The sequence below is a fragment of the Phasianus colchicus genome, chromosome 4 (genome assembly GCF_987193195.1).
Source record: "Phasianus colchicus chromosome 4, bPhaCol1.hap1.1, whole genome shotgun sequence".
Taxonomy (NCBI): Eukaryota; Metazoa; Chordata; class Aves; order Galliformes; family Phasianidae; genus Phasianus; species Phasianus colchicus.
Window position 1 is genome coordinate 44641844 of NC_143439.1, and position 20012 is coordinate 44661855.

Consider the following 20012-nt stretch of genomic DNA (forward strand, 5'->3'; position numbering starts at 1 on the left):
CAAGAGCTTAGTGAAGCAAGAACATTCTGTCTGCAACAGCTTTACAATTTGGTCCCCTACCTAATAAGTTTTTCAAATATTATTTATTCTCTGACAAAGGGTTAAAAAGGCTACGCTAATTCAATTATTACATACTTAATGATGCAACTAAGGATATTTCCAAGTATTTCCAAGTATGCATTCTAAGAACTTATCACATATAAAAAATCCAATATGTTTTCAAACTTAATCACTCTCCATTAATAAAACACATACAAGAAAATCAGACATAACTGAAGCGATTGAAATTTAAAGGATGAAATCAAGGTATTCTCCAAAATGTATTAACTAATGGCATTTCATGGGAAAACACTTTCTTCTCCTTAGATGTGGGGCTGTTCCCTTCTTACACTGCAATCACCCAAGATCCTCTTTCTGCCTTCAGTCACCAACTCTTTCAGTTCCTCTGCAAAATGGTAAGTCTGGTCTGCCTCACTGCAGTGTTGCAAAGTGTGATACATAAGCAGCTGAAGAGTATTTGGAATAGCCTTAAGGCAACAATAATCAGTCTTTGAAGAAGCACCTTCTCCTCAATTTAGACATTCAGATAATTGGCCACAAGAGTGGAGAAGCCCACAGACATAAAAGCTAACAGGAGAAAAATCAGAGGGATGAAAGCCAACAAAGAAAGTAATTAGACTTTGGGAGGAATATGGAGGTGAGCTTCCTTCCACACTGTATGAACAAAAACTTTCTTCACTTAGAAAAGGAGGCTACTCAGTTGTTTCCTTCTTTAATCAGAAATAGCTTTCAAGTTATCCAATAAAAAGTAGGATATTAAGTTTATTATCTCAGGTAAGATGTAAATGACAACATGATTAGACTGAGATGACTAGTGGTCTTTATTCAGATTTAGCAAAAAAAAAAAAAAGTAAATTTTAAATCAACTACTTTTGGTTACATTTTAAGGAAAGCTTCTCATTAATAATTGTCATCCATTAATTAGATGGTATGTAAGATCACATAATCCAATTTGGCATCAAGAAGTCATCAAATGAATTAGACTTTATTACAGGCTTCCTCAGTAATAACTTAAAAATAAATCTGAAAATCAAAAAATAACATTTAAAAAAAAATCTCCTCTGATGAAACATTAAGCCTGTAAAATCTAAGAATAAAAAACAAAAGTTTCTGCATGTAAAAATCTGCATCAAGCCAAAAAGTCATTATTCAGGAAAGCTACACATTTAAAATATTTTCTTACTTGTCACACACAGAACAGTGATGGCAACGATCTGGTTTTACGAGGTGGCATCTGTCACAGTACCTGATTGCTAAAGAAAAAAGTCGCAAGATTAGATCTTAATACACATTTTGTCTCCTGAGAGCTCTGCTGAGCTGTGGTCTCAGGAAAGTGCTGCAGTGAGATCAGAAGAACTTGCAAACCCTGAAGTATCCTTTAGATACTGCTGAATCTAGCAGAGTGAAGTGAAAATGCTCTTTTTGCAATCTCTAAACTATGCCAGTCAGGGTTTTTTCAAAAATATTCAAGTAAGTGCTACAAACCAACCAATCAAACCCATAAGATACTTTCTAGAGCCAGATCATAAAACCTTTCCAGTCTGTTCAACAAAAAAGCCATTTTAAGCTATTATTCTAACAACTTTAATTTATTCTATGAGATTATTTTCTACATTTGCTCAGCTAACAAACATTCACAAACTTATGGTATCATTAGTATCAAGCATTCAGAAACTTACAATAACATTTGTTCTTTCAGTGAACAACTATCAAGTAAAACAGAAACTATTTCTTTCTGTGATCGAATTACATACCACACACAATCAATGATCAATTTGTTATTATTACTTTTAACTCATGAACGAAGACATTAAATCAGTGCAGTTCAAACTATCTGCATCAAGCCAAAAAGTCATTATTCAGGAAAGCTACACATTTAAAATATTTTCTTACTTGTCACACACAGAACAGTGATGTTTCATCTGTATTTGGTTAGTATTACAAGCTATTGGCTAATTTCAGTTTGCAAACATTTAGTAAGGCACTGTCAGTACCCTGTAAAATGAGAAACTGTACATAGCAATTTACTTTCCAACACTTTTTACTGAATGAATATAACTGCATAGAACTACATTAAAGTTATTAGGTTTATGAACTATGGAAGGAGTTCTTCCGTACCATCCAAATTCTTTAAAATTAATTCAGGGAGCCAAGCACATCATGACACCTGCCTTTCACGGTCTCCTGAACACCTATTTACCTCCAGACATTGTCCGTGTATAGATGGGAAGATCCTTGGCTGCTCGTCGTAAGACTTCTTGCTGGGATTCACCTCTTGGCTCCCTTTCTAGGGATTCTTTGTCCGAGTATGACAGATGAAACTGAGATAATTTTTAAAACCAAAGACAAAAATTAGAAAATTTCAAGTTAAGTAACTGTAGAGATGTAAAAAGAAACATTCATTATATAAAGATGGATTAGCAGCATGTACAAGGTATTACAGCAAATAACACTCATTGCTCCTAAAAGCATTAATTTAGTTGATGGCATTTTTTGACTAATCATTGAAGCAAGACAAAATTAAAATTATTTCTGATTTAGTATAGATGTAATGCTCAATGCTCCCAGAAGTATTAAGAGACACTCATCAAGGGCAGGATCAAGAGCCAGCACAATCAAATTTAATTACCAGTCCTTTGAAAAGTAGTTAACCTGCTTCCATTATACCAAACATTAAACAATGAATATAAGCTAGAGATGACTTTAACTGAAAGAAAATATGCTGCTAGCAATACCAGAAAAGATAGATGAACTTCTTCTCAGATTTCTGGCATTTTCCCTTTTGCTGTCTGTCACTGGAGAGTGGCTGTTCTCTTCATGGATGCGTTAGGATGTGGTTTTACCTCAGCCTAGCTAGGAACATGGAAGAGCTGGGTATCCTATATGGCAGAATCTCAATCTCAACACCTCCTGCATGAAACTGTCACTGATGGAAATGGCAAAGACAAACATAGCTCTGCCGAGAGGTTACAAATACTGAAAGAGATGCACAGTGTAGCCCAAATCTGCTGTACTTCTAAGTCCTCTGCAACACATCACAGCCAGCACTGTTGCTGCAGCTTCTTGAAACGGGCAGATCCAGAAGTCTTTGGTATCACTAGCATTTATGTCTACAGAAAGGCTTAAGAATTAGTCACTATAGTAACATGATTTTTTTTTCCCCTAAATGAAAGTAGTAAAGCCAAGGGAGCAGAAAAAAATACAGAGATAGGAACTCATTTTCACTTCCATAGAGAAGGTATCACTCTACCTTCCTCACGATATCATGGTCTTACAATAGAAGATAGTGGTTCACATTTTAGCCTGAGCTTCTCAGATCACCTTTCATTTTTAACTAGCAAGAATGCGCTCCTGTTGCTAACATCTAAATTGATTTTAATCTTCTTTCCCACTGCCACGCAATGCCTGCATACAGCTGGTGCACGCAGGCAAGGAATGGCACAGTCTGACCTGAAGCAGTTAGGTTAGCACAGTACTATGTGTGTTTGTGTTACTCGGGGCAACAACCTCTAATATGGGGAGGGATAATGATAACGCACTGAACTTCAGAAGTGTCAGGTTAACAATATTTTCAGTTACAAGTCACAGTGCTGATACTTTAACACTTTTGTATTTGTTAAATTTGATACAAACTTAAAAAGAAGCCTGCAGGCTGTGTGGTTTACACCAGCTGCTGTATTCATGAGAATAAAACTCAAAAGCTTGCTGTCTTTTTAGTCCTCAAATGAGTATTTGCTTTAGTTGACAGATAAGATGGATGTGTATCCACTTGCATGTACTGACTTTATCCCATAAACTGAAAGCCAACAGTAACTTAACATCACAAAACACGCCAATTAATTTATAAAATATTGCCCTAGCGGATTAGCAAAAAGACATGGAACAACATGAGATGTCACTTTGTCAGTAACACCGTGTAAATTCAAAGAACATAAACACATCACACATTGCTTCCCATTACCTAGCTTCACTACTTCTAATATGCTATTCGAAGTGCTTGGGTAACATTCTGTGGTGGCTTTCAAATATCAGCATCATTACATCATTTGTCAAGATGTTTTGGAAGTCTTTTAGTGACATCAGACCAGTGACTGGAAAAGCCTTCTGATTTACCATTATAGTCACCACGTACATGCACATATTTTGTGACATAATACCAAAATGAAATTAATTTTTAAGTTATTTCCCTGCTCTCTACTCCAAGATGTAATAAAGACTGTAGTGTGAAATTCAAGGAAGATGTCAACTGCTTTGAATCATCTACTTGTCTTCACAACTGTTCTTGTTTTTAGTGAATGAAAATTGTTCACAGAATAACCTCTGCAAAACAAAGAAATCACAACCTGCTTATATCACATTAGCATGGAGCTATAGAAGATAAAGCTATGAGTCCAAAAGAAGTAATGGTTTTGTGGGCATTTCAAACTCCAAAACATAGAATGCTTCCTCTTGGCTGAGACATGCTGTGGCACCTCCTGAGGAAGCTGGTGTGTCTGCATGGAGACAGGATGGAAGAGACTTGCTTTGGTTGTACCAAGCTGCATGGGGACTAACTTCATTAAAATTATGAAGATTTTTACTATTATTTATTTATTTATTAAAAGTAAAATCAATGTCACAGAACTAAAAGCAACTGCCTTGAGAATATATGATGTTGAACATAATTGGTATCTTAGTGTTATTCAAGACAATTACATCTTTCTCATTGAACATTTCTATACCAGCTGGACTTTGATTTGGGGGTATCTATCAACCTTAGACCTTCCTTCTATGCAGCTTTTCTATACTTCTTGCCTCCTACTTAGTCAGCCCTGGCTTCCCACCGTCAGCTTGCCTGACTGGGTGCTCATGCCACAGTCAAATTCCTTCATAGCCAAACAGAAGTGGTAGCAGTTTGCATTTAGGGGACAACTGACAAATGCTGACAGGCAACTCAAAATGCATCTTAAGCACACAGAAACTATTTTTTCCTCCACATAAGAATACACAGCCCTATAGAGATTTAAGCTGCTAGTTCAATTTACACCTTTTTTTTTTTTTTTAAACTGAAGGGATTTTTCTTCTAATATAATAAATACTGTCTCATTTTAAAAATTAATTAAAATATCTTTAACATTTAGAGGTGTCTTTTTATTTTTATTTGTTATGATGCTGTTTGCAACCTGATTTACTCCTGATAAAAAGCAGTAACTACTAGCCGTATCTTTCTATCATGAAAATCCACACGAGATCAGAGACTAAGTTATTCAAATGCTACAAAATCAGTCACTTGACTAAGCTATTTCAGAAATGAAAGTTAAGTTTATCTTACTTCTTTTGAAGGATTCATTGGTAGAGTAAAGATTGTTTTCCAATATGACCAGACGAACAGCATGAAAAATATGTGGTAAGCGACCAGGCACACAACTAAAATCAAAAAGGAACAGAATTAATACCAACAGACCAGTCATATTTTAGTACTTGCAGACAAATATGATACATATCACAGGTATTTGCTCTAACAGATGTAAATACAGAAGCTCTGCAAAAGCTCTGCAAACAGAAATACTGCACTGCAACTTTACGGTGAGACAAATACAGACTGCATGGGGAAAGCCATTATGCAGGCTACACATATTTCAGAAGTTTAAGGGGAACTGTTAACAGCCTAGTGCCGAACAAGCACTCACTCTTAACACATTGGTTAAGTCTTACTTAATTGGCTTCTCTTTCATAAACCACATGGTAATTATAGATACCTAAACAAGAGGTGTTATAATATCTAAACAACTAGAGTGAGAGGAGACTTAGTGTGCATAAGATACTTGAATAGTAACCAAAACTAGTCAACATGTTTTGATAGATTTTTAAGATTGAGTTTTTTTAGAAACAGCTGTGCTGCCCTCCAGGTTTTTTAAATTAAAGTGCTCACTACTTTATATTCTTCACAGCAAGAGGTATATTCAGGGATTTACTTAAAAAAAAAAGAAAGAAAACCCACAGAAGCCAGGCAACATTTACCATGCTGGTCTGTTTTACAAGAACAGAGAATGTAACATCCACTCAAAGAGCCTGCCATGAACCAATATGTGTTTCTGTTCAAAAGCTCTCACTGTACGTACCAAACATTCTGCACATTACTACAGGAAGTCACCAACTATGCCATCAATTCGCTACAGTGAATGCTAAATCCAAAACTTGTGTTCTCTGATTTACTTGCCCTAGTATGCAAGGAAGAATATTTTCTTCAGTTCTTCTTCCTTGGTACAGAACTGGCAAATAAAGGTCAGTCAGGACTACAGCGGTGCAAAATATTTCCCTGTTGTACAGGTGAACTCAGATTATACTGAGCACAAGGTTACATGGATTCTACAGCTATCACATATTCTTTATGCAGCTGCTGTAAACTCATAAGACCATCAAAAGGCATTGTAAAGGGAAACCTGTGCACTTCCACTACACAGTCTGTCTCCAAATAGCCTACATATATATATGGCTATTCAGTATTAGAGAATTTTCCATAATGCATATGTGATGCTGTACATAACTGAAGGAAAAGAAGTGCTGAATGTTCTTGTTTTTTGTAGTTTTGCCTCCAGAGTAACTCTTGAATATATGTTTCTGGTACCAGTGTTTTTATTCAAAAGAAGTGGCAACATGGTAAATATTTATTCTCATTTGCCAGACAGTTACAAAAATAAGAAACAAAAGCCAACATAATCTGAAGAGCAACACTGCACAGTGCCATATGTCCTATTTATAAAAAGAAAAAGAATCTCATCAGCGTAAGTCAGGAATAAATCTGGAACCCAGAACAACCACAACATCCCAGATTACACTAAATAACCATTTCACTATTGTACAAGCATCTGTCAGAAACAGCCCATGTTTTTAGCAGAACATTTTTTTATCAATTCTAAAAAAACCCTGATTCTCTCAAAGTCAGCATTATTTAAAACAGTATATTCATGGTATAAAATGAGGGCAATGCAGGGCATTCCATCAGTTTGGTACACCATACATTTTACTAATCTTCATCTGTAATTTATTGTTGCAAGAATGGTAACTGCGATTAGTATCTTTTTCATACATAGGAAGAAAAAATAACCTAAAGACATTATTTCCTTTAATGTCTGCACAGTTCTCCAGTATGGCCGAGATCCTGATCCATCATTTTTCCCAGTTTACCCAGCAACCATTTTCCAACGCTGCAATGGAGCCTCGTCTAACCCACTGCTACTACAGCATTCAGGCAGAAATAGTTCCATTTTATACTCTTCCTTTAAAAAAGACCGAACAAACAAAGGGAAAAGTGTACCCCTCACATGAAAATAATGCACTTAGAAATAGCTAATGTTGCCTGGAAGGTTACAACATTATAATACAGAGCAATCCACACCTACCCAGCTCTCACTTCAGAAAAGACCACAGGCCAGGTGATATTTTTCCCAAGATTCTGAGTAGCTAAAAATAAGGAAATTTAATGTTTTCCAATGTCTTTTTCTGATAATTCTAACTTGCTTTGCAGGCAATGCCTAACACCACATGGGCCTTTGATTTTTTTGGTAAGGAGCAGCAAGAAGCTGCAGCTGTCTCAAAGTCTGCAGGTGCTGAAGTTTGTGGGTATGCCTCATAAACTACACATGGAGAAGATGACTGTATAGAAAAAGAGTTTTTCAAGGAAATATTTTTTTTTATTAGCAAAAGCCTGTACTAAGTGAGGGAGTCTCAAATGACTTAGCCTGCTGAAACTACACAAGTGTAAGCAGCACCCCATGTGCCTCATAACCCCAATTCCCCTCCTCTACAAGCTCTATAGCCCCACACCTTGCACTTCCAAGTTGCAATATAGATTTAAAATAGCACCTGGAAAAGCAGTTTTAATGACTCTGGGTAGGAGCTCCAGTGATAGCTAATCAGGCAGTGCTATTAATTTCTAGAAGGGTTACATATCTTAAGGGTTCTGTTAATTCAAAGATACTGGCTCAAGTGAAACTGAAGAAAAAAAATTCACCTCTCAGTTATGTTATGTTGTACCCTGCACAAACATTGCTCATTTTCAGGAGCCTTCATTTTACATGTGCTTACCCTGTTGTGAATAAAAAAAAAAAAAAGTTGTTCAAAACAGAATATGACAGTTATTTTAGTTGCTTCCTCAGAAAACCAGTAAGAAGAATAAGAAATTCTTTTTCTCATCTCTATTTTGAACGGCAAAAGCAGTAACAAGATAACAAAGGGAGCTGAGAAACATAAAAAAACCCACTCATTTAAAGCTGACTAGATGTGCATCTCAATGTATTGAGAAACTACTATATTATTCTGATATATGAATTCTACTTGTAAACAGCTAACAAAAATCTTACCTTTTTCTCCAATGTTTGTCATTGTTACTGAAAAATGAGAAAAAGAGTAAAAATTATGTTTAAATAGCAAATGACATAAACTTGTTTTTCAACTGAAAAGGAAAGAATCATCATCAAATGATACAAGCTTAAGACCATGTACTATCACACTTCTACAGGGCAGTTATATATACACATTCATCACAAATACAGGTAAAGAGCTAATACCAAATTTAATTACTTACAAGGTTTCCTGTCTTCTACTCACAGGCTTTGTTCCATGGCACCTCCTTTTATCTAGAGCTGCTTAAGTTTAGCCCAAGAGAAGCCATCTCTGAAGAACAGTTATTTCCTTAGTTGTTGTTCTTCTAGTTATTTTTTATGGTCTTTGTAATATTCATTATTTATATAAGTTCTGTTTTTGAGGTTGAGGCTTCAGACTCCAGAACTGGTTTTGTCAGTGATACCTCAGATCTCCAAGGCACAAAAATCAAAATAGACCGTAATAGACCACAAGCAGAATGTTACCCCCAGCTTTGGGCCCACCAAAACAACCAAGCTGCAAGTCCAGGGAAGAGTACCCTGGCTGGTAGGACTGGATGATCACTTGTCCTCTGAGCAGACGATGCATGATCAGCACTTGTTCAGCATCAGGTAGGTGTGGCTCTGGGAGGACCCAACCCTCCCACCAGGACCTCAAGGGATGCATCGACAAGATAAGCAGGGCTAATGCAATAGTGTTTGGTCAAAGACAAGAAATACTCGCCATAAATTAAAATGAAAGGATCAGATTTGATGCAAGGAAAAACTTTTGAGAAAGTTAACCGGTGAAGCAAGTTGGCCAGGGTTGCACCATTGCAGTCTCCACCTTTGGAGACTGGATACAAGCTTGAACAACCTGGCTTGATCTCACATATAACCCTGCTTTGATAAGGGGTTTGGACTAGATGGGCTAAATTATTCCAGGTCTATTAAAATGGATATTTGACTATAATTCTACTAAAACAAGCACCTACTGAACCTGAGTGAAAACAGTAAAGACGCTACAAAAGTTGTGAATTATAAGGAAAACTCTAGTTTGCCCACAACCTACTGACTTAGCTAATTGACAGCACAGCTTGATAAACTAGATATCAACCCAGATAACTGCTAGAAAGAAGCTGAGGGAACCTACACGCATGTCTCTAAGAAGCAGAAATGCTGCAGGGTGAGAATATACAAAAACTACCAAAACTTTAAGTAAATAATCGACCACAAGAAGGAACTGAAAGACATCTTTAGAGCTAATACATTAATTTAAGAGCACTGGAGCTGTCAAATTAGGGCAGAAAGTCAGTTCACAAATGTTGATTTCACTTGGTGAGGATTCTGCATACCTTTATTACCATACCATCACAGTCTGTAATGGAAATTTTGCTAGTCTCTTAAGAACAACTACTCTTTGTAACAGAAAAAGCCTTAGGCAGACATACAGCAGAAGCACTAATTTCAAACTAACAGTAATTCAACCAACCTCCGTATTATTTTTCCTCCTAACAAGGGAATGGCTTAGAGCACAGTTGAGAGCACTTGTCACCACCCTTTTCCCCATTAGGTAATAGATTTTATCCAAAGTTAAGTTGTTGATTCAGTGTTCAGAAAATATGTCTCAAACATCAGACAAACATATTCTCTTCATCCACACATCCTCACACCTAAAATAGCACAGCTGACAGCAACCAATTACAATTATTGATTAAGGACAGAGAGACTTTGAATGCTGATGGTCCATCTGCCCACAATAAAAGCTCTCTGCATGTATGCAAGTAAGGGACCAACTCATCTGACAAATTCAAATTTAGTAATTTCTTTCTCACTGCAAGCCTACAGCTTTTCAAAATTTCTGTACACCTCCCAGATTAAACTTCAGAGTCTTGCATCTGTTTAGTGGAACATCTTTTCAGCTTCTGCAATATCTAGCTTGGAAGCCAAATACTCTTGACAGCAGCTGCAGACTATGAAGGCTAGAACGTTAAGTGCCCACAAGTAACAGAACCAGCTTTTTGGACACATCTCATCACTGTACTCTCTCTTACCCACTGGTAAGGCTCAGAGCTATTCTATACATTCCTGAGTTGCCCCCACTGAGCAAGATTGAAGTAGAAGGATCAACTCTGGAGAGCAGCCACCATCTTCTAGTGCACCACTCTTTATCTCCACGAACATCGCAATGGCTGTTTACAAGGACTCTGACTGAACTGTTAGGCAAACATCCCCTCTGACAGTGATGCAGAGGAATATGCAAAATATCCATCAACCTGCAAGTATTCACAGAACAAACTATTACTCTTCTGCTTGTACCTTTTTTAAATCACCCGTGAGAAAGGCTCCCTGAAGGAAGCATAAAGCTGTGGGAAAGTAATGAACAGGTATCTGCAGTAACACAGGATCAGGGATGAAATAAGTTTTGCTACAACTCTTTTCCCCCAGATATGGGGGAATTAACCATGAGAAAAATGAACAGCCCCCTACAAGTCAAACTTCTTTTTAAATCTCTTGTGAAAAACTATTTTTGTAGGATGACTGCAATACAAAATCTTCATAGGCTAACTACAAGATGTTTACAATTATAAAAATCATGCTATTTAAGTGCAAGGAACAATTGTTTCCTAACAAGAAAAAACTGACTGATTTTTAATTTGAACAAAGAAATATTTGCTATTTTCCCCACCTTCTAAATAGCACCCTTCATGTATTTATTAAAAATTCATTCTTCATTTTTTTTCAGTAGCTATAGTGATCTGGCTTTGCAATATTATTCAACAGTATTTGATTATATAGTCTTTTGTGAATCATTTATATTACGTTTTCTGGTGGTTTCCTCATCTCTCTTCCTAGGGGTTATATTCACTGCTGGTAATGCACAAAAAAGTAGGTCAGACCATGTATGGTCATTAATAAATATGAGCTTAACTGCTGCACATTCACTTAGTGGTAGTCAAATAGCATGGAAATAATAAGCGTAGAAAGTACTTACATCGGCAATGACCAAAAATAAGCACCAAGGACACGCCAAGCCCAATTGTGAAGCAATTTTTACAATTTCGGAGGAAGCAGAATAAAATCCTTTGAAATAGAAGTGGTATGGCAGTTTCCATATTTTCAGAGCCAGAGGTAATTGTAAACCCATGACCTGTCTTCAAGTAGTCAGTAAAAAGTTACAGCTCTGCTCATCTGCGATACTGCAGGGCCAGCCTCATTAGCAATTAGCCTTCCGCTGCTACACTGCCAGGATGCCATTTACGGTTCAGTACCAGCAGACTATCACATAATTAGAGCCTCTCTGTTTCATTACACAGCCCACAGACGGTACTCATCAGCATCAGGGAGCAGGCTGGGATACACGTGGGATGTTGGCCAAAGTAGATGCCAACTTCTAGCGCCAGAAGCCCTTTTTCTTGCATGCTGTCCACCAAGACACATCACACTCAGTAGTCTACACTGCCCAATAAGTTGTCTGTGCTTGCAAAAAAAGTAACAGTGGACTGAAGACAGAATGTTATGTTACAGAATATAGGTGGGAGGAAAAAAAAGAAAAAAAAATCAGGATGGAAAGAACACAGAAGAGCCTGGAGAATTAATCCCGTTAGCTGAGAGGTTTTCAAGTTATCTCAAAACTGCCTTGTATAGCTCTTTTATCACAGGACCATAGTCTGGTTGGGGTTGGAGCAGATCTCAGAGACCCTCTCCTTCAGCCAGAACATACAGAGCAGGGTGTCCAGGCCCATATCCAAGGGGCTTTGGATGATTTCCTAAGTGGAGACTCCACAGCCTCTGGGCAGTCTGTGCCAGTGCTCTGGCACCCTCACAATAAAGATTTTTTTTTTTTTTTAAACCAAATTAGCTTGCTATGAAGAGGATTCCACATTGCTGGGCACAGAGACCGGCTGATATGTTTTGTCACAGCATAGCCTTAGTGAGCTTGCTTTCACAGGACTGAAAATACCCTCAGAGAACTTCAGCCTCAGGACTTCAGACACAGAGCAGTCTGGGATGAGGTGGAAAATGACCAGCAAAAAACAGCTCTGACTAAGTGAAGCAGATCCAGTCACACAACAGCAAGACAGCTTTACAAAGGCTGCTAGACTCTACAAATTGTTTGTAAAAGTTAACCCATGCATGCTCCTTTGGCTCTGCCAAGTTACTTTGCATTGGGTCAGGTCTTAACATGACATTAGAACTAGACTTCCCATTTCTTGAAACACAGCTCATCTTCTCTAGATTTTTTTTATTCTCCCTCATGGAAAAAATTAAGTAAGTATCCATCTCCAGGTAGTTACACACAGAGGAAGGCATCTTACTAGCACAAAACACCAAAGTAAGGGAAAATTAATATTACTAAAAATTGCATCGGTTTTCAGCATTAAATCTACCCTGATTTCTAAACCCCAAATCAAAGTTCCTGAGCAGTGAATGTAATGGATTAATTTTTTTATTTTTTTTTTTAAATGGGAGAAAGCAATGATTTTAAATTTTTAAATTTAAAATCTTGCTTCCACATCTGTTGTGGAAGCATCTATAAAATATTTAAAACTTTGGAATGGGAATATTGGATAGATTTAAATCTGAGACTCCACAGCCACACCTAGGAAGAGGTTTTTCTACCATCCTACCAAACTTTTATACAATTTAACGTCCTGGACTTGATTCACAAATCTGAGTATGTGTTTTATCTTTATAGCACATTTGAAGCAGTAAATACTGATCTATAGATGTTTAACTCTCCATACACATAAAAATGTTTTATTGTTGTGACAAATATTCTATCCTTGTCTGGAAAAAACTAAAAATAAAAAATCAGTGCCAGTAATACAAACTACCACTCTTCTAGACAGAGCAGTGAACTGCATTGATGCAGAATGACAAGGGGGAAGAACTCAGCCACCAGTCTTCTGGGAGATTTAAGGTCAGCTTAAGCAGTCCTTAGTAATCTGCACATTTGGATTTGGCAGTATTTGTGAATGTGTTGGTAGATTCATTTTAACCCCTAGCACTGTGTCCATTAAGATACATCAATGTCTTCTACTCAGCAGGCAGCTGCTGACAGTCTTTTAGATAGGATCAACAAAGTACTGCTTGCAAACTGAGCATGTCCCAGAGAAGACTTCATCTTTCACCTCTATAGACTTCTTATTTACTTTCTAAGCCACAAAGAATACCTGAAGACTACTCCTAAAGAATTAGTGTGGTCAGATTTTTTACAGCAGAGAAAGAATACATACCAGTGAATACATCTGTACAAGGTGCTATGTGTCAAGCATCATTACATCTTTAACCGATAATTATATCTTTATCACAGATCTAAGATTTTCAATTTATAGCCACAGTTTAACCTTCAAGGCTCAAAAACTAGAGGTAATATAGCAGGCACTACACATGATGAAATATCAGTCTTAACTAACATAGACTTTAACTCAATTTCAGAAGTGGAATTTTTTTTTTTCTTTTTAAATTCTGAGAGAAATCAAAGTAAAGATGAGAAACACACGGGAACTGTGCTGGCTAAAATCCAGAAGCCAATTTTGCTTCAGCTGTGAGTTTTTAAACTTTCCTAAAAGTAACCAAAGATCTCAGAAGAGAAAAAAAAAAAAAAAAAGTGGTGTTTGCAAAACACACTATAAACATATAATATTCTTTGACTAAAATCCTCCGCTACCTTAGCAGCAAGCGTTCAGATAGGGAATTTGTCAACACTCAACCACATTACAACTTCTGTGTATTTCTATAGCAAAGTGTAAGCAGTAGATGATTGCAAGACATGAGTAGTAAGTACCACAAATCCTTTGATCTGTTTGGAGAACATATGGAGCAAAGAGCTCAAATCTAGTTGACTAAGTCTTGGGCCCCCACTTTTTTCCTTTCTTTCTGCTGCTTCTGATCTCCTGATGGCACTGTGCCATGCCTCTAGAGCACACATTAATTCTGCCTCTAAATTGTGAAAATTAAGCTTTTTATCCCTCCATAATTCCATTCCACTGACATTGCATCCAGTCAGAAACCTCCATTCAGTGCTAACCAGCCCGGTCCTCCATCCATTTTATGACCACTGACATCTTTAGCAGCAGGGTGCTGTATCATGTTTTGCTGTTCTGTACTGCAGGTGGTGGTAGGCAGAGCATAGTTTAATATTCAGATCCAAAATACCAGGTTGCAGTTTATGAGCTCTCCTGGTTGGATTGCTTCCTCTCCCTTCAACTTTGCTGAAGTCACTTACACTTTCCCAAATCAGCCAAACCATTAGCCAGGTGGAAATATTTTTTTCCCTCTCCCTTCACTGAAGTCATTAGAAAAAAAGAAAAGTGTATTGCTCATTTCTATGCTTTGTGGCATGTTGGTTTACCTCCTTTAAAATTACAAATTCAGGCTGTATTTCAAGACGAGATTCCTTGACCAAGAGCGTTATCCTTCAGATTAAAATCAATATCATGTAATAATGGATCAAAGCTGAATACATGAAACCAACATGTACTCAACTGGACAACCATTCCATCAGCACAGTTGCTGTGACAGATGGTTTTTGGTGACAGTATCACTGTTTTTGGTGACAATATTTCACATTTTCTTTCTTATGCATAACTTCAAATCACAACTTGTAGGGGAAAAAAAAAAAGACTCTATATCCAACATCTATATCAGGAGCATTTCTGACAAGCAACTGTCAGAAGCAGAATAACTACAGGTTCTACCTTACCCTGAGCACAGAGTGGATAACTGCCCAAAGCCCCTTGTAGTTCGACTAATGGGAGTTAGAGATGCACCACAGGAAGAAGACATGAAAAAAATTATTTTCTTTGCATATGCAGAATTTACTGGATTCAAAATGCATTTTCTGAGCATGGACATATGGATGAAGAGGATGGGGGAAGGTTCAAATTGTGGTTCATGCTGTTGTTCCAGGTAACTTGGTTGAAATTTCACTGGCTTCACTATCAAAATTGAATGTACTAATTGTACACAGCCTGTAATTTCTCTTTTTTAAAGCGCATCAGTCTTTATGTAATTTTCAAAGTTTTACAAACAGAGAAGATAAAAGCAATGAAAAGAGATACATTTAAAAATCTCGTTCATTTTATACTTATGCATGCCCAGATATACACAGACAAATGGCAGGAGTTAGAAAATGGTGAGATTTCACCACGTACTTCATAAAATCACAGAATTGCTCAGGTTGGAAAAGACCTTAAAGATCATGGAGTCCAACCACAACCTAACCATACCACCCTAACTCTAACAACCCTCTGCTAAATCATGTCCCTGAGCACCACATCCAAACCGTTTTTAAACACATCCAGGGATGGTGCTCAACCACCTCCCTGGGGAGCCTATTCCAGTGCTTAACAACCCTTTCTGTAAAGAAGGTTTTCCTGATATCCAACCTAAACTTACCCTGGTGCAGCTTAAGGCCATTTCTCCTTGTCCTGTCACTTGTCACCAGCGAGAAGAGACCAGCACCGCTCTTGCTGTAAGCACCTTTCCAATATTGGAAAAGAGCAGTAAGGTCTCCCCTCAGCCTCCTTTTCCCCATACTGAAAAGCCCTAGTTCCTTCAGTCACTCCTTGTAGGGAATATTCTCCAAGCAATATTGGATTATAGTATATTATAACCAAGCATCATTTTGCATTCACATCATCTCTAGGTGTGAGAATCTGGGGTCACAAGGAAAATTTTAATGGAAGAAATTAATTTGAGAAGTTGTGATATCTCACACAAAACTTCATCTGATTTAACCAAAGACTACAAATTAATCAGAGGCAATAAGCTCAAGAAATCCTGGATTAAAACCTACCCTCTACAGCATGCAGCCTTTTCCAGTACATAGACAGGATTGGTTTTAAGCTATTGAAAGTCTGTAAGTATTTTCTCACTCCTAAAAATAAGCAGTCATTTCAACACTCATTTCTCATTTCTTTCTTCAGAGCTGCATACTACTGGATGCATGCTTCCACCAACCTGAAAAATAATATTACCCTTCATATCTGTATGCAATGCCATGATTCATCGTGTTGACATGGCCTTTCAGCTGAGACACTTGCCTTTTTTTCTGCTGATTCCGAAAATGGCATTGATGGTCTGGAAAATGTAACATTCATCTCCAGCACTCACACACAGATACACCTCACTCCTTCATGGAGAAATTGCTCAGAGATATCAACTGACCGTTACATTAAAACAAATAAAAAAAAAAAAAAAAAGCCCATTTTATTTAAGTGTACTGCTGATCCTAGAAACAGGTCTATCTACACCACCCAGGAAAAATTAGAGACTGTAGAGACTGCTGTAAAGAATAAAGTTTCCAGTACAATGTATGTTTCCTTCCACACATCACATCAGTCCAGCCCTTCAGTGATGACTTCACATCCTGCCCCAGAGTGACACAGAGACACAACAAGCAGCAGTATTGTCCTTCAGGTCTGTAAGGAATAGCATTCATCACAGACTAAGTTACTAAGATTGTTTGAAAATAAACTTATTTGTGTTTGACCCACTTTCAGCTTTGCAACTATTAAAAACAGACTCAGCTGTGCATGTAATTCTTGTACTCCATAGCTAGCAGGAGAGGATAAACATTTGCTAGTGTTCAAGGGCTTCCTCCTTTATCTTAAAGGTAAAATCACAGTAATATAACAGGTCAAAGTTCTCAATTCCCTTCTTCCCCCTCATAATTTCTAAACCTATATCATTACTCTCCACTCCTGTCCCCTCTACCCACTTCTGAAACATTACTCAATGCTGTAACTATAATCCCTACCAGTCTTAATGATGAAAGGAAACATCTTATGAACTATTTTTTTTTTTCCTTTTAAAATGTAGATGTTTTCCTTCAACACAGAGAAAACTGCAAAAACATCCAAACCACTCATTGAAAATCTCATCACTAAAAGCTCAAATAAACCATTCACATGTGCAGTGATGCTTACTGAGATCTGCTGCACAATGGCTGATGCGGTCTACCGTACATTGTCTCGTTGTTTGCAGCAGGGACAGCAAGTCACAATCAAATCAGCATTACACACATCCCTTGAGCTGGCAGCGCTGCAGGAGCAGAGGATGAGTAGAACAGACAGGCTGGCTTCAAAGGCCTGAAATGCTTACAGTCCTTTCCTGCTGCTGGCTTTCATTCTCAGAGCTGTTAGCTATTCCGTCTGTTGTTTACACTAAATATTCATTAGTGAGACAAGACACAAGTTTGTTTTGCCTTAACATGCCAAAAATGAGGAAAAACATCCAGATACGGATAAGAGATGGAATTAGTGCTAGTCGGGCAACTACTATGCTGAATTCCAATACTGGTAAGACAGAAGAAATGGGCAGGAAAGATTTAGAAAGAAAATTTAAAGAAATGCCTTTGCCCATAGAAAGGACTGCTGTACCTGCAGCTTTCATCCCTCTCCCTTCCTTCCCATCTGAAGCCTTTTGCTCTGCAGGGTTAAGGACTTACATACCATAGCTTACAATAAGCTTTAAGCCAACTCTACTGTCTAAGCATCAATGACAGCATGCACTGGGACAGATGTTAACTATAGGGTCACTGCCTCCTGACGCATCCAACCCTCCTGCTGCCACCTGGCAGCCCCTCAGCCACTTCCCACCATTTGCAGGACAACACTTCCTCACACTACAGAGGGCCCTTCACTCCTCTTGTCAGGATGCAGTACCCAAATCCCAGTCCTTAGCTGAAGAGCAGAACTTAAAACTAACAAAATTTTTTTGTAAATTCTGGAACAGGCTGCACAGGGAGGTGGTGGAATCACTGTCCCTGGAAGTGTTCAAGAAACATGGAGATGTGGCACTGAGGGATGTGATTAGTGCACATGGGATGATGGGCTGACAGCTGGACTGGATGATCTTATCGGTCTTTCCAAACTCAATGATTCTATGAAATTTGAATGTTGTTAGTGGGGGAAAAAAAGTTATGAGAAGCTCATCCCAATGCAGAAAGCACTGGTGCCTTTCACCCAAAGAGAGGTGTTAGGCCTAGAAAACATTAGTGGTGCAATGCCCCAGCTGTGCAGCCAAGCACCTGTACAACACGAGCCCTCTCATCACATTCTTAAAACAAACAAACAAAAAACAACAAATGTATATATCTCTCTCTATATATATACATATATCCCAAACTAGTTACCAGACTGCTGTGATTATAAACACAAACAGCTGAAGTCCAGCAAAGTTACACAGCCATACAAACGCACTGAGCTTGACCAGGGCACTCCCTGGCTGAGCAGACCAGCAGTCCCCGAACCTCACTTCCAACATCAGAGTGAAGGGGAAGCAACAGATGATTTGCGTTCTTTTGTGCCATGGAACATCTGCATGAAAATCGCGAAGCATCTAAATATCATGACACATCTAAAATTTAAAGATTGTTTCGTACAAGATGCACTCCAGCAGGAACTGAAGTCGGCTCAGGGAGCCAAGCTAGCTTAATGTGTAACAGATCCTCCTGGCTCGACTGCCCTAGCCCAACCAGCTCGCACCAGTGCGCGGTAACCAGCGTCCGAGCGGTCGCGGAGCCGCAGCCGGGTGACTCCTAAGGGCTCGGCAGCGGCTGGCGTCACGTCCTCGCCGGGAGCCGTGGCAGCTCCCGGAGAGCCGACCAGCGGCACGGAGAGCCCCGCCGCTCCAAACCTTCTGCCCGTACCGGGAACTCTCCGGTACCTCTCCGTGCCGGCTGGCAGGATTCTCTGCTCCTGCACGCAGCTGTGCAACGAGAGGGGAGCCCTAACTGCGCTCGTGCCGCCTGCACGAGCTGCAGCCCCTACCTCGGGCGTGGTGGCGGAGCGGACGAACAACGGGCAGCGTCCCCGGCCCCCGACCCGCCCGTCCCGTGCAGCCCGCTGCCTTCCCCTCCTCCCTTTCCCTCCCTGCCCGGCGACACTCACGCAGGCAAAGCTGGGTGACATAGGCGTAGTAGGACCAGCAGAGGATGCTGGAGATGAAGAGCACGGGCACCCAGTAGAGCAGCCGCTGGCAGCGCCGCCGCCGCACGCCGCCGCAGCCGCCCGCCGCCCCGGCTGCAGGCACGGAGGGCGCCGCCGCCGCCATCTTCCCGCACCGCATCCCGACCGCGCACTCCGCGACCCGCGGCCCGGCCGCACATCCCCTCCCCGCCCCGCCGAGTCCCTCCTTCCGCGCTCCTCCCCTTCGTGGGGCGGCCCTGCCCGCCCATCGCCGTCGCCACCGGGACGGGCTTGGGGCTCAGCCTTGGGTACTGCAAGGCTTGGGGGGGTGGTGGATCCCGTGGTTCTGTATGGTGCATCCACCATCTTTTTGCACCCAGGGCTGGTGATATTTAACCTCCCTTGAAAACGCTTTAAAAACATGTGGTCAAGCGTTGCCCGGTTTGCAGGCAGTGTTTCACAGTTAGCGAAAAACCTCAGCTGATCAGTAATGACTAGCAGGAGTTGCAGCAGGCGTTGCGAGGCTGCTGGAGCTCCGGCACCGCTCGGTGCTGGCACGGGATGCTTGGCGGAACGCAGCTGCTGACTCACCCTTCCCAAAGTTACGGGCATCGTCATCAAACAGCCGTGAGGTGTCCCAGGAAATCCAGACTGCCTTACGGGATGCACAGCCGAATCCTGGCTGGGTGTC

At 39.7% G+C, this 20012-nt stretch overlaps 1 protein-coding gene across 3 annotated transcripts in view; it reads right to left on the reverse strand.

The window, feature by feature from the left end:
* The window catches only part of ZDHHC2 (zDHHC palmitoyltransferase 2), a 33984-nt gene extending 14465 nt beyond the window's left edge, over positions 1-19519 (reverse strand). For 2 of the 3 annotated variants that reach the window (XM_090139387.1, XM_031588634.2), the window contains exons 1-5: positions 19304-19519; positions 8403-8429; positions 5372-5466; positions 2261-2381; positions 1244-1313 (exon numbers count right to left, since the gene is read on the reverse strand). In XM_090139387.1, the coding sequence (XP_089995513.1) occupies positions 1244-1313; positions 2261-2381; positions 5372-5466; positions 8403-8429; positions 19304-19481 (491 nt within the window). In that variant the 5' untranslated portion in view covers positions 19482-19519. Of the gene's footprint in view, positions 1-1243; positions 1314-2260; positions 2382-5371; positions 5467-8053; positions 8129-8402; positions 8430-19303 lie in introns of all 3 variants that reach the window. The other variant, XM_090139388.1, reaches the window with a different exon arrangement.
* Positions 19520-20012: the final 493 nt, after the last annotated feature.